The 15,444-nt window shown below is 36.5% G+C and overlaps 1 protein-coding gene across 2 annotated transcripts in view; it reads left to right on the top strand.

Moving 5' to 3' along the window:
• LOC111426754 (Transient receptor potential cation channel A1) overlaps positions 1 to 15,444 on the top strand; it is a 45,934-nt gene that overhangs the window by 24,106 nt on the left and 6,384 nt on the right. For both annotated transcript variants that reach the window (XM_071194613.1, XM_071194616.1), the window contains exons 5-13: positions 4,082 to 4,172; positions 4,294 to 4,489; positions 4,542 to 5,189; positions 5,246 to 5,424; positions 13,581 to 13,860; positions 13,912 to 14,081; positions 14,138 to 14,282; positions 14,335 to 14,679; positions 14,733 to 15,440. In XM_071194613.1, the coding sequence (XP_071050714.1) occupies positions 4,082 to 4,172; positions 4,294 to 4,489; positions 4,542 to 5,189; positions 5,246 to 5,424; positions 13,581 to 13,860; positions 13,912 to 14,081; positions 14,138 to 14,282; positions 14,335 to 14,679; positions 14,733 to 15,440 (2,762 nt within the window). The remainder of the gene's footprint in view (positions 1 to 4,081; positions 4,173 to 4,293; positions 4,490 to 4,541; positions 5,190 to 5,245; positions 5,425 to 13,580; positions 13,861 to 13,911; positions 14,082 to 14,137; positions 14,283 to 14,334; positions 14,680 to 14,732; positions 15,441 to 15,444) is intronic.

Below are 15,444 nucleotides of genomic sequence, written 5' to 3'. Positions count from 1 at the left end.
AGTTTAGCTTTCTATGGTTAATTATTGTGCCCGATATCCTTCTACGTCGTCCCTAAAATCCCCTAATATTTTTACGACTTTACTTATCATCTTTTCCTTCATGTTATATCATCCTCCACGACTTCATCACACCCTTGTTATTCTTCACGATCATCCCAGATATCTCCTAAAATCCTTAAAATCATTCCGAACCCAACTATGGTAATTCTTGACAATGTGACTTCTTTCATAACTGTTGAACTACTTCATCTTTATGCCTAAGATATTGTTCTAAAACATAGTCTTCATCCCTTTTATCCAGTATCTTTCTACTCTTCTTTCCAAACTTCTTTCTATCAAATTTAAATTTGATTTAAAAATCAATAATTAACATTTTGTACTTTCGTACTGGTTTTATTGTTAAAATAAATCCGCTTTACTCGTATCGGTCTTATAGGGTCATCTCCAAAAACTTCGTTCTATTGGTCCAGTTTACTCTTCTCTTTCCATAGTCTCCATTCTGTCTTATTACCTACATGGTAGTAGATTTTTTTTCGTTTCAGTCTGTGTTCAGTCTCATTCTTGCATTGACAATGTATGTGTGTATGTATGGATTGGGGAGTGCATGCAAAACCGCACGCCACACTTAGGCCCCATTGGGCCCCTTGTGCATCCTCCCATTACACGCTCTGGTCACATCAACCAGCCTAAGGATTTACCAAAGGCTAGGACAGCTCCTAGAGGTGCATTCCTGATGTCATCTGTGGTTGGCCATTCCTCCCCGAAGGTCCTCAATCTGAGGTCGGTCAGAGAGGGGCAATCACACAAGATGTGTTTAACCGTCTCGTCATCCTGTTCACAGGCTCGACAGAGAGGAGAGTCAGCAAGCTTCATGTTTTGAAGGTGCTTATTTACTTTACAGTGTCCCGTGAGGAGACCTGTGGCAGTGCGAAGGGCACTTTTACCGAGCCCTACGAAAAACTGGGCTGTTGCGGCTGAAGGATATTTTAACAATTCCTTAGCGAGATGACAGCCCGGGGTACGGTCCCACCCGTTTAAAAATTTTTTGTGGGTAATGTGCTTTATTAACTCGATATAAGTGGCTAAGGAGGGGGTAATTATCGGCTCGGGTGCACAGGGCGCTCTACCGGCAGCACGTTTGGCTAGCCTGTACGCGTGGTTGTTACCCTTGGAGCCGGAATGCCCTGTAATCCACTGGATTCTGACAGAATTGTATTTCGCGGCCTCCTCCAGTGCTTTGTGACAATCCATAACTACTGCAGACGTTATAATAACTCTGCTTAAAGCTAAAAGAGATTGTTTACTGTCTGTAAAAATAGTAAAACACTTACCCCGCTTGTTGGATTCAACAATGCAGTCAGCAGCAAGTTTAATAGCAGTTAGTTCCGCTTGTATGACGGTGGTGCTGGACCCTAAAGGTTCTGAGAGGCGAATCAGGGGATCGTGAGAGAATACCCCCGCACCTGCACCATTTCGTCCTTTTGAACCATCAGTGTAGATCTTTAAGGTTCTATGTACATCTACAACTGTGGGACTGACGTGGGTGAGGTACTTCCTTGAGAAAACATATTTTGCTGGTCTGTGATCAGTCTTACACTCGAGTAGGGGTGTGTCTAGCACTGCTTCCTTCCAGAGTGTTGAACTGTTGCCAGCGTCCTCATCCTTCATAGTTCCTACTGATTGTAGTCGTTTCATGGTTACCAACGCCACTTCCTGGATATGTAGGTTGAGTGGTGGTAAATTTAACATGATTTCCATGGCCGCTGTGGGGGTTGATCGCAGCGCACCTGTAACATACAGACACGCGAGTCTCTGTATTCTATTAAGCGCAGTGGTGGCGGTAGACTTAGAAGTTGTAGTCCACCATACCACCGCACCGTAAGTTAGCATTGGTCGAACAACGGCGGTGTAGATCCACATATCTTGGGAGACAGACCCCAAGTCCTCCCGACAGCCCTCCGGCACTGGCCGAAGGCGACACAAGCTTTATTAACCCTATTGTCTAGGTGGGATTTCCACGTTAGCTTACTAGAGTGGCCTGGCCAGCTCTTAATTTGACGACCCTATGTCTTAGAGTGCTCTCAATCCAGCCGCACAGGGCCAGAGGAACGTTATGCTCTAGCAAGGCGTCGTTAATTCCGGAGAAGGTAGTTTTATCAAAAGCTCCTTCCACGTCAATAAAAACCCCGAGGGCGGAGTCCTTGTGGTCCAGCGCACCACCGACGAAACTGATCATTGAGTGAAGAGCCGTCAGCGTGGACTTTCCCTGGGTGTAAGCATGTTGATTAGAGTCTAGTGGCCTGCTGCGCAGACAAGAGTCTCTAATGAAACGGTTGCAAAGCCTCTCCAACGTTTTCAATAGAAAGGAGGAGAGGCTAATTGGTCTATAGGACTTCGGAAGGAAGTAATCTTGCTTACCCGGTTTAGGTATAAAGTTGACCGTGACTTCACGTCAACTACCCGGTACATAGCGAAATGCCAGACATCCCTGGAAAATACTCTTCAGGTGCGGTAGCAGGTCATCCAGTCCCCATTGTAAGAGGGCCGGTGTAATCCCGTCCGGTCCTGGAGTTTTGAACGGCGAGAACGTATTCACAGCCCACCGTATTTTCTCCTCGTCGCAGATCACTTTGGCCAAGAGCCATTCATCCGCAGTTGGTACATGAATTATCTCTTGTTGGACATCGTTAAAGTTGTCCGAACCTGAGAAATGAACAGCATTGACAATGTATTTCCAATTTATCCTCCACGACTTCTTCACACCCTTATTATCCTTCACGATCATCCCTGATATCTCCTAAAATCCTTAAAATCATTCCGAACCCAACTATGGTAATTCTTGACAATGTGCCTCCTTTCATAACTGTTAAACTACTTCATCTTTATGCCTAAGATACAGTTCTAAAATATAGTCTCCATCCCTTTTATCCAGTATCTTTTTACTCTTCTTTCCAACCTCCTTTCTATTGAATTTAAATTTGATTTAAAAATCAATGATTAAAATTTTGTACTTTCGTGCTTGTTTTATTGTTAATATAAATCGGCTTTACATGTTTCGACCTTATAGGGTCATCTTCAGAAGCTTCTTTCTATTGGTCCAGCTTACTCTTCTCTTTCCATAGTCTCCATTCTCTCTTATTACCTACATGGTAGTAGATTTTTTTTCATTTCAGTCTCATTCTTGAATTACCAATGTATTTCCAGTCATCTTCTCCTGTATCTAGTCCCGTGCTTAACTTTCCGTATTTTTCCACTCTTTTCAATCTTCTTGCTATTTATCTAGATTGTTCTTGTGGTTCCAGTTTTGTTCAATCCCCATTCCCTGTTACTACTCAATCTTAGTCTCCATCCACTCTATTTCTGCCTTTTTCTATTTATCCAGTCACGTTCTTTTCATTCCAGTTTCTGTCTAGTCTTTTTCTTGCATTATCAGTGCCTTTTCTGCCATTTCCTCTTGTATCTATACCCGTTCTTGACTTTACAGCATTTTTTCTCTGTCCAGCATCTTTCTGCTGTTTTCAACTTCTTCGTAGTATTTCCCAGTTTGTTCTTCTCTTTCTAGTTCTCTTACTAACTATATCCTAGCCTGCATTTACCCTTTCCTTTTCTCATCTTCACCCTTTTCTACTTATCCAGTCGCAGTGATCTGTTGATACACGAATAATAAACAACTAATTTAATCTTTGCTTTCTTTTCTCTTTTCTTTCTGTTATTGTATTCCTACTAATTTAATTGTGAACGTCTCCTCTACCACCACATTTAATCTGTATACCATATGTAATTCAATATTAATAAACGTTCATGTCGGTAACCAATAATAATCAATTATGTGCACGAGAAGATCTTGTTAATCCAAATTCGCTCCAACAATTCATAGAATGGGAATTCGTAAGCGTAATCCTAATAACGTGCTCTCCTTAATCCGAACTTTTTATTCAGCACTGAAAAAGATTTTTTTTATCCAACTGCATACAAAAAATACATCACGTATATTCATAACAATTAAAATCACTGGCTGTTATAGACACAATAATACTTAAAATAAATCATAAAAATATTTGTTAATTAAATTCTTTTTTAGATTTTAATCCTCAAGATAACGCCGGAAATACACCATTGCACGTAGCAGTAGAAAACGGTTCTTTAGATGCAGTCGATTATCTCCTACAAATGTAAGTAAAAGAGGATTTTCTAAAAATTCCATCCGCGTTTCCAATTTGTTTAGTCTAAACTATAATTTATCGTTTGTCGTAAATCAAACCGCAATATTATCGCAATACATTTCCATTTTAGTGGCGTTAAAACCGACATTTTAAACGAGAAAAAGCAAGCGCCCGTTCATCTCGCCACCGAATTGGATAAAGTCACTGTACTCCAAGTCATGAGTAAACACAAGAGTAAAATAGACATTCAACAAGGTGGGGAACACGGAAGGACCGCCTTACACATCGCAGCTATTTACGATCATGAAGAGTGTGCGAGAATTTTGGTAATGCAAAAAAGTAAAATTAATTTAAAATTTTAAAATTAATTTGTGGTAGATAACGGAATTTGGTGCATGTCCTCGAAAACCTTGCAATAACGGTTATTATCCAATTCATGAAGCAGCAAAAAATGCCTCATCAAAAACGTTGGAAGTCTTTTTACAATGGGGTGAAGCGCGCGGGTGTTCCCGTGAGGAAATGATCTCATTTTATGACGCCGAAGGAAACGTACCGTTACATTCTGCAGTTCACGGAGGTGACATCAAGGCCGTCGAGCTTTGCCTAAAATCCGGTGCAAAAATATCCACCCAACAACACGATTTATCGACTCCCGTTCATTTGGCTTGTTCCCAAGGGGCCACAGAAATCATAAAATTAATGTTCAAAATGCAGCCGGAAGAAAAAGTAACGTGCTTAGCGTCGCAGGATGCCCAAAAAATGACACCTTTACATTGCGCGGCAATGTTTGATCACCCCGAAATTGTGGAATGCTTAATTTTAGAGGGTGCCGAAATTAATGTTGTAGATAAAGAGAAGAGATCGCCTTTGTTGTTGGCAGCTTCGAGATCCGGGTGGAGAACTGTACACGCATTAATTCGTTTAGGGGCGGATATTAATGTTAAAGATGTTAATAGGAGGAATGTTTTGCATTTGGTTGTTATGAATGGGGGGAGATTAGAGGAATTTGGGGATGAAGTTAGTAAGGTAGATAAAAATGTATTATTCATATTTTTTTTTAATAATTATTTTAATAATTTAAGGCGAAAGATCAATCAAGTTTGTTACAACTATTGAACGAAAAGGACATCTCGGGATGTTCACCACTTCATTACGCCAGCAGGGAAGGTCACATTAGAAGTATTGAGAATTTGATCCGTTTGGGAGCTTGTATAAACTTAAAGAACAACAATAATGAGAGTCCTTTACACTTTGCGGCCAGGTAAAATTTTTAATTCTTCAAGAGAAGATTTTTTTTTTATAGAAATAATTTTTGTAGTAATACGGTTTTTAGTTTATAATTTTATTTTCTTTTATAATAACCCCTTTAGGGGATTAAGAGAATTACTCGGTTGTAATTGATTATTAGTCATAAACGAAATCGCTGGGGAAATTCGAAAGTTAATGGAAATTGAAAGTAATCAATAAATTATTATTTACCTTTATAAATGGTTTTGTAGCAATTAAATTCTGTAAGAATAATTATCGTACCTTAAACGTTGTTAAAACAAAAAAGATTGATGGTTGTTAATGCGTATGGATCAAAATTAAGTGGACTACACTTAACTTTCTAGAATTCTTAGGTAATTTTATTGAAGAGTTTTCCAATCGATTAGATAGCAATTCATTTAGCAATTATATCTTCTTATCACCATATAAACATAGATGTCTAACTTTAGATCCGAGCCTCATTTGCAACAGATCAATAGTTAACGAGTTAACAAACTTATCGTTAAATTGTTAAAGTTTGATTGCTACTATTCATAAACTACAGTCTATTTTCGACAGATAAAATAGAATCAACTGTAAAAAGAGTAAAAAAAAATTTACATCGTGGTGCTTAGCAAGTAAATATTAATAAGTAAAAAATCTTAAAAAAAACTTCTAACTTACATATATTTTATATTATATAAAAAGCAAAGCTATCAAATAAGTTCGAAAGGTTGAATTTTAAGTTTCAAATCATATCAAATTTCAACTTTTCGAACTTATTTTATAGCTTCGCTCTTGATACCTTCGGCTGATGATGGGGAGTTATTCCTGAAACCGATTCCGATTTATATAATATAAAATATAAAACATATGCAAGTTAGAAGTTTTTTTTCAAGAGTTTTATTTATTAGCAGAGTATTGGTCGAATTCGTTCCCTTTTTGATGTCCAAAAGTAGTTGTAACGATCTTGGCACTAAAAACTTATAGAGGGCTTTTTTGCCAAGTTTTCTCACCATTGCTGTAATCACTTAATCCCGATTTAAATGCAGGAATCTAACGAAAAACAAGAGTAAAAGAAGAGATAGTAAAAGAGGAACAGTAGAAGTTGTGGAAAATAATTTCTGTAAAGAAAAAGAAATAGTGCGCAGGATCCAACAATATATGTTAAGAAGCAGGAGGAATACAATTATGGAATAGAAGTGACCATAAAGTTGAAAAGGAATGAAACACCGAAACTAATGAAGCAGAAAGCATACGTTTGGAGAATTAAAAAAGAAGTTGTACAACATCTATAATTCATTCCAAGCAGAGGAGGATTTACAAAACCTTGAACTATTTAAAATAGTGAAGTTGGCATGCATTGTCAATGTATTTGCAAGTCTTTCAACAAGATGAAGCTAGGAATCACCTTGCACATCATTGCCAGTATTACTGATTTTTCAGTTTTTAAGTTCTTTCTTCTTTTATGACCATACACGATTCAGGCATTAAAAAACGATTTCGGGAAGAAATTGCAAAGAGTATGGCTATTGTAGGCGTTATTATGTTGTTGGAAGAAAGAAATATTAATAGACGAGAATGAAGGGAGAGAGTTTGTCGAAGAACATCTTGAACAGACGAATGTACGGGAAACGATGGGAGGATGAAATACAGGAGGATGCACGAGATCTTCAGAATATTCGAGTATGAAGAAAGTAAAGGGTTACCATAAGGACGTCACCTTTTACCCAATGCCTGTAGTATAAGCTATGTTGCATTTTATGTGGAACAATGCAAGTGCATAGTACATTTATACAATCCTAAGTAGAAGCTGTTGGTGAAAAGATAATCAATGAGCTGAGCAACATCAGCGTGGGTATAAGAGATATCATAATGGTGTATTTTCAGACGATGATTAAAGTAATACTAACATTTAATGATATTAACATCCAATGACTGTTTCTATCAACTTTTCAAAAGTAGCCGAGGTGATATATATTCAAAAAGTATAAACCTGAACTGAACAACCACTCCCAGGAAGAGTAAAAGCTGTAATATCTCAATTTTCTAACGTTTAAATGAATACCTCTTTTTAAAATCGATGCTTGACATAAATCTAGCGAATCGTAATTTGTCCAGGATCACGTTGATGTACGGAATCGAACAAAAGTCTGGAAATATTCGATAATGTCAAATGTCGTGCATCAAAATCAACATAACAGCTACCAAAGAAAAAGTTAAGTTACTCTGGCGACATTCTGTTTCAAAATATTGCGTAAGCGAACCAAGGCATTAATTTTACTACAACACCCACCTCAAACGCATTTAAGATATAATAATTAATTTTCCTGTTAATTTATGGTAATTGTCTTTGTATGGTGTTGTGGCAACCGCTACATTCATTATAATATAATATCGTATAATATTAATAAAAAAGATAAAAACAACAAAAAAATAAATCATTCAAATTAAAAACCGTAAAAACTAGGGTTCTCATTTTCTATGTAGAACAAATTAATTAATTTAAAATTAGCTTGTAAAAATATCCCGCAACATTCTACGAACGCCTCGAATAGAAGAATCTGAATCAAACTCCTGGAGTTGAACAAATCATAACAAGCATCTCCCAAAAATCTCCGCAGCGACCCAAAGTTAACTCGGCTACTAGACTCCCAGTACTTGCGTCCGTCGGCAGACATCCCATCTACGAGCAAGAGACACGACCCCCATTGCCTGTATCCATTTCAGGACATCCCATCCAAAATCTACGATCACGAAATGTTAAAGTCGTTCTGACAACTATCAACAAGCCAGCACCGATAACGTTTTTGAACCCAGAAATTCGATCCAAGCTATTTCTTTTTCCAGTAAGAATTATTAGTTGTTGCGCTGCAATTTAATTAATTAGTAAATTTAAATTCTTATTAAAAAAATAAAGTAAAAAATGAATTGGTTAGATGATCAATCTTCAACAATTGACACTGTCAGCAACATCAATAATTTTAAGTTACCTTTCGTTTTTTGTGGAAATTGTAATTCTGTTAGCGGGGGGAATATACAGTCTGTCCGCAAAGTAACGGATATAAGCGATAAAATCATTATAAACGGTTTATGGAAAAATCCCTGAAACGGGGCTAAAGATTTAAATTTTTGCAATAGTTTGGTACAGATTTTAAATTTTTTCCGCAATTTTTAAACGAGTTATGACGTCATCTATTTTTTTTTCAAATGGCAATCCCCTATTTTTATTACGGAATATGAAAGAGGATTTTTTTCTGAATCTAGTACAGTAGTCAATATTAATATTGGTTACATAACAAAATTTTTAAGAAAAACTACTTTAAAATATAACTACTTCAGATTTGTTGACATGATGAAAATAGCAGTAGCCATGAGTAACTAGGGTAACCAGTTATTTTAAACAATTTCCTAAGTGTCAAAAACTGATTTAGTAAATAGTTCACCTCTTTAATACAACATAATATCCTGATCGCCAACTTATTGTCCAAAGTATGGTGAGCCTAGTTGTGACTAAATTTAAAAAGGATGGGCAGTTCTCGAAGTCTGGCCTACTAAATCTTTCAGAAGTTCAATAAACCGTGGTTTTTGCTGGCCAAGAAAATCCTCATGTTACTATAAGGAGTATTGGGTTTAATTTGTACATTAGTAAATCAACGGTTCATAAAATTGAAAAATCCGCAAAATATCATTCCCATCAAGTAAACCTCATTCACGAGCAATGAATCATAGTCTGTATAACAAAAATTTGGCAACGATGACGAAGACTTTGTCAAAAACATGCACACCCAATATCCGCAAAAGATTTGAGGAAACGTAAACTGGAAAGAGATGTTTAAACGATGTCATTCCTTCCATCCCGGTAATGTAACTCAATTCCAACGGCAGTTAATCCAACAAGATGGCGCGGCACCACACTTCAATACGCTTTACTAATTGTAAATCAGTTTTTGATACTCACGGAATTGTTTAAAATAATTGGTTGCCATAGTTACTCATGGTTACTGCTATTTTTATCATTTATACAAATTTGAAGTAATTAAACTTTAAAGTAATTTTTCTCGAAAATTTTAACCAATATTAATATTGATTGTACTAGATACAGAAAAAAATCCTCTTTCATATCCCGTAATAAAAATGCGGGATTGCCATTTGAAAAAAATATCGATGACGTCAAAAAATTTAAGTCTTTAGACCCGTTTCAGGGATTTTTCCATGAACCGTTTATTATGATTTTATAGCCTATATCCCTTACTTTACGTATGTATGTGACAACCGCCACATTAATACGTCGAGATTCGAGTATTTTCGATTGTCGTGTTGTATATGGCTAGACCTTTGATTATACAGGGTGATTTATAACATACGGAGGAGACTAAATGGGTAGGCACTTGAGGTCAAACTGAAGAGATTTTCTTAATAATGTTTTGTTAAAATCTTAATAGTTACATAGATATCGCATGTTAATTTTTTAAATAAGTTAGCGTCAACTTTTGAGAACCGCTGATATTCACTAAAGAACAATTAAAATACTTGTTGACGCCATCCTCATTTTTGAAGGAGCTGTCAAAGTAGACAATTTAATTGTTTAGTTTTAATACGTAATTTATGAAAAGAAATAATAGATGTTAATTTATGAAACGGATAATAATAATGTTTTAAATGCAAAATTACAAAGTCTCTAAAACAAGAAAATAACATAATAATAATAATAATCTCTTTATAACATATGTTCAAAGTGCTGTCCTTGCATTTCGACGCACATCTGCGCACGACGAATCCAATTTAACGATAATCGTGGAAATCGTGGACGTATGTCCTCTGTATTGGCAGCGATGCGATGTCGTAGTTCGTCGATTGTATTAACCTCGGTGGCATATACTCTATCCTTCATGAATCCCCATAAAAAAAGTCCAATGGGTTAAGATCGGGACTACGTGGTGGCCATGGAATAGGTCCACCTCGACCAATCCATTTTTGCCGATGCATTATGGAGGAAATCTCGTACATTACGACTAAAATGTGCAGGACAACCGTCGTGCATAAACCACATCTCACGTCGCATAAGTAGCGGAATATCTTCCAGGAGTACTGGCAGATTTTCTTGTAAATAAGAAGCTCCATTAAGAGTTCCTGGTAATTCGAAAGGTCCTATTAACGTATTGTTCACAATTCCTGCCCATAGATTCACTTTGAATCGTTGTTGAAAAAGCCTTGAGGAATAACGTGTGGATTTTCGTCCGACCACACATGGGAATTGTGAACATTTAGAACACCATTTCTGGTAAAACAGCATTCATCCGTTACCAGTATACTGTCCGCAAAATCTGCTGCTCTGTTGGTACGATTTAGTAGCCACTCGCAAAATTGCAACCGCAAAGGATAGTCAGCGGGAGTCAGTCCTTGCACTTTTTGAAAATGATAGAGGTGTAAACCGTTACTTTTCAACGTACGCCAAACAAAATTCTGGGATATCCCGAGTTGGTGAGAAATTTGACAAGTACCCGTGCTTCGATCCGCTTCCACAATTTCTAGAATTTCTTCTTCCACATTCACTCCATCTCTGTTTAGTCTACCGCCACCAAGACCTTTCTTAGGTTGCAAATTTCCTGTCTCTCTTCCCCGCTGGATTAACCGAAGAAAAGTGTTTTCAGAAGGGATCTGTCAATTTGGATATCGTTCTAAATACAGACGTCTTGCGTGTGCAGCGTTTTCTCCAGCAGCTCTATAAATAATAAGCATATCTACGTATTCTTCGTTACTGTACATTACCAATGTATTTTTTGATTAGTAAAAATTCTAATTTTGACGTTAAATGACATTGATTATTAAAATTAAATGACATGTCCGTTAACCAAGTCAACTGGATTGACAGCAATAAAAGCATGGTATCAGTGGTTCTCAAAAAACAAACACCAGTTTTTGAGTGATTTAACAAATTTTTAAATAGCCGTAACTGCCATATTACAAAGATTTTATTATTGGTGCTAATCAGGCATTGCTTAAGTAACCCCGAAATATTCGCAGTTTGAATTTAAACGTAGTGTAATACTGTATATCGTAAGAAATGCTGGGCAATTAATTCAACTTTAATGCTCTATATCTTTGTGATTATTACGTTGTAGTCAAAACATTATTAAGAAAATATCTTCAGATTGGCCCCTAGTACTTGCTCTTTTAATCTGCTCCGTATGTTATAAATCACCCTGTATATAATATGGATTGAGCCAACGAGAGAGATAGCTTGCGCAAGGTGATCGAACCGAGATAGACATAGAAGCGTACTGCCATATAATGGGTGTACTGATAGAAGTGAGATAGATATAGAAGCGTACTGACATATAATATATCTATCTTCACCTTGAGCAACATTTTTGTTAGTAGATATATTCAGTTAGCTCAATCCATATTATATATAATCAAAGAGCTAGACTATTTCATGAATAAAAAATATATGTACATATTTTTAGAATTTTAATATTTTTTAGTTATTTATTAATAAATTACATTGATTGTTATGGAAACATTCGTGGATGTCTCGAAATTAATTAAATGTCAAATAAGCGATAATATAGGGTGTCCCAACAAGGGCGCCCGATTTAATTTTAAAGAAAAACACATTTATTTTTTGAATTAAGCAAATATTTTGATTTCAACATAAAGAAAAATAGTTCCGATTAAATATGAAATACAACATCAGGCAAATGGCCACCACGAAACCTCTGGCACAGGGTTATTCTTTTGTTGAAATTTTCAATAACGTTTTCGCATAAATGTGGCTGTATTTCAGCAATAACGCGCCGTATTTCCTCTTTAAGATTTTCAACTGTTTCAGGCTTATTCGCATACACCTTTTCCTTTACATAGCCCCAAAGAAAAAAGTCCATGGGTGTTAGATCGCACGATCTTGGTGGCCAATGTTGATCGCCAAATCGAGAAATGACACGGCCCGGAAACTTGGTCTGCAGTAACGCCATTGTTTCACGTGCTGGGTGGCAGGTCGCACCGTCTTGTTGGAAAAACATGTCCTCCACATCAATGACATCCAATTCGGGCCACAAAAATTCCGTTAACATTTTGCGATACCGCACACCATTAACAGTTTGCGCATTTCCAGCCGCATTTTCAAAGAAATAAGGTCCAATCACTCCGCCAGTCCAAAATGCACACCAAACAGTTACTCACGGTGGATGTATTGGTTGACTGAGTACCACACGAGGATTTTCAGCACCCCAAATTCGACAGTTTTGTTTATTTACGTATCTGTCGAGTTGAAAATGTGCCTCATCTGAAAAAATGATTTTCTTCGAAAAGTCCTCATTAATTTGATGATGTTCCAACACCCAATCAGCAAATCCACGGCGCTGCGCATGGTCCCTTGGCTTGATTTCTTGCACCAATTGAACCTTGTACGCGTGCAAATGCAGATCTTTTACCAAAATGCGTTGCATAGTGCTTCTGGAAATGTTTAATTCTTGACCACGATGCCGTATGGAAGCTCCTGGATTATCGACCACAGATTCCCTTACTGTGGCTATGTTTTCAAGTGACCGATAAGGACGACGACGAACATTGATCTTCTGATCCACCAGCATAAATTTGGTCTCAAATTTTGTAATTAAACGCCTCACTGTTGATTCATTTGGTGCATTATTGTGACCGAAAACTTGACGTAATTGGCGAACAGTTTTCACAAAACTTTCACCATTTTTGTAATGTGTTTTTACAATAGTTAGACGTTGTTCGTTTGAATAGTTCACCATATTCATAAATCGCGCGGTCTATACGTGACAACTGTCAAACAAAAAACGCCGTACAACTCGTATTAATAAAATGGCGGCAAGTTTAAATCCGGCGCTCTTGTTGGGACACTCTTTATAAAGGTTCGTATTATCGTTCTCCATGGTTACGGCCAAATAAAAATACTCGCAATTTATGGAAAACCGCGAATTCTTATTGGCTTTAATGAATGAAATAGTCAACGAAATACCAAACTCCTCAAGTTCAGTATCCGACATCTTGCCAATAAATATAATCTAATTTCTCAACACTAGAGAACTTTAAGAACATGAAGTCACATTTGAGCCATCCCTTAAATTTTGTACCAACGGTTATTCAAATTAGCTCTTTTAATTTCTAACTTTACTTTCTCTTTTTTGTAATTTCTAGATATGGAAGATATAACACGGTAAGACAACTTTTAGATTCCGAAAAAGGAACTTTTATAATAAACGAAAGCGACGGTGAGGGATTAACTCCGCTTCACATAGCTTCGCAACAGGGACACACAAGAGTCGTTCAGCTTCTTTTAAATCGAGGAGCTCTATTACACCGAGACCACAACGGAAGGAATCCTTTGCATTGGGCCGCCATGAACGGTTATACGCAAACGATCGAACTTTTATTATCGGTTCATTCCCATTTGCTCGATCAAACCGATAAAGACGGGGTAAGTTAACAAATTAAAGATAATTTGTAGTAATAAAATAAAAACATTTAGAATACCGCTTTACATTCGGCTACAATGGAAAATAAACCAAACGCGATCGCTTTACTTTTAAGCATGAATTGTAAATTGCTTTATAATAACTTGGAGATGAGTGCGATTGATTATGCAATTTATTATAAATATCCCGATGCTGCTTTAGCGATGGTTACTCACGAGGATAGGTAATATTAAGGGGTTGATTCATAAATAATTTTTGATTCAATCTTTTATATTTTAGAGCTCAAGAAATAATGATGTTAAAATCGCATAAACATCCTTGTGTTACGTTAGCTTTAATCGCTTCAATGCCGAGAGTTTTTGAAGCTGTTCAAGATAAATGTATTACGAAAGCTAATTGTAAAAAGGATTCAAAATCGTTTTATGTAAGTATTTATAAATTTTAATTAAATCGATTTAATTAAAATTTGTTTACAGATTAAATATAGTTTTTCTTGTTTACAATGTCCACAATTTTACGCCGATATGGATGGAAAAACGGGAGAGGCTTTAAATATCTCAACGCCGATTCCTTTACCCGCTTTAAACGCGATGGTCAGTCATGGAAGAGTCGAACTCTTAGCTCACCCTCTAAGCCAAAAGTATCTTCAAATGAAATGGAATTCGTATGGGAAATATTTCCACGTCGCGAACGTTTTATTTTACACGTTTTTTCTTGGATTTGTTACATACTTTGCTTCTTTTGAAATGATGAACAAACAAGTGTGTCATGTTCCTATTAAGAATTCTTCGAATCAAAGTTATGAATTAACAACTACTATGGTGAAAAAAAATTTTTTTTAAATTATTTTGGTATTGATTTTATTCATTTTTAGCCCGATGAAAATTATAACGACGAAGAAGATAACGCTATAAACTCAACTTTCACCCCAATGATGTATATAAGTGCTTTAGCAATTTTAACGTACATAGGAATCAATTCGATTCGCGAATTCATCCAAATTTACCAACAAAAATACTTCTACTTCTTAGACCCAATCAATCTTATTTCTTGGTTACTTTACAGCTCGGTTATTGTAATGATCTTTTTCTCGGGAAAATCAAGCTGCACAATACAGTTCTCCTCGGCTTCGTTAGCCGTATTTCTTTGTTGGTTTAATCTATTATTACTTCTCCAAAGATTCGATCAAGTTGGGATTTACGTCGTAATGTTCTTAGAAATCTTACAAACGTTAATAAAAGTTTTGATGGTTTTTTCGATTTTAATCATCGCTTTTGGGCTAGCTTTTTACATCTTGTTATCGAAGGCGAATCACGAATCGTTCGGGACGATGTCTTTATCGATGGTTAGAACGTTTTCGATGATGTTGGGCGAAATCGATTTTGTTGGAACTTACGTTCATCCTTATACAAAACCAAAAATCGAAGGAAAAGAGTTACCTTATCCGATGCCGACGCTTTTTATTTTTATTATTTTTATGGTGTTGATGCCGATTTTGTTAATGAATTTACTAATTGGTTTGGCCGTTGGAGATATTGAATCCGTTCGAAGAAATGCTCAATTAAAAAGATTAGCTATGCAGGTGA

Source organism: Onthophagus taurus, chromosome 1 (assembly GCF_036711975.1).
Source record: "Onthophagus taurus isolate NC chromosome 1, IU_Otau_3.0, whole genome shotgun sequence".
In the NCBI taxonomy this organism is placed as follows: domain Eukaryota; kingdom Metazoa; phylum Arthropoda; class Insecta; order Coleoptera; family Scarabaeidae; genus Onthophagus; species Onthophagus taurus.
The sequence above is the reverse complement of the archived record's forward strand: the minus strand, read 5'-3'. Positions and strand labels throughout refer to the sequence as shown.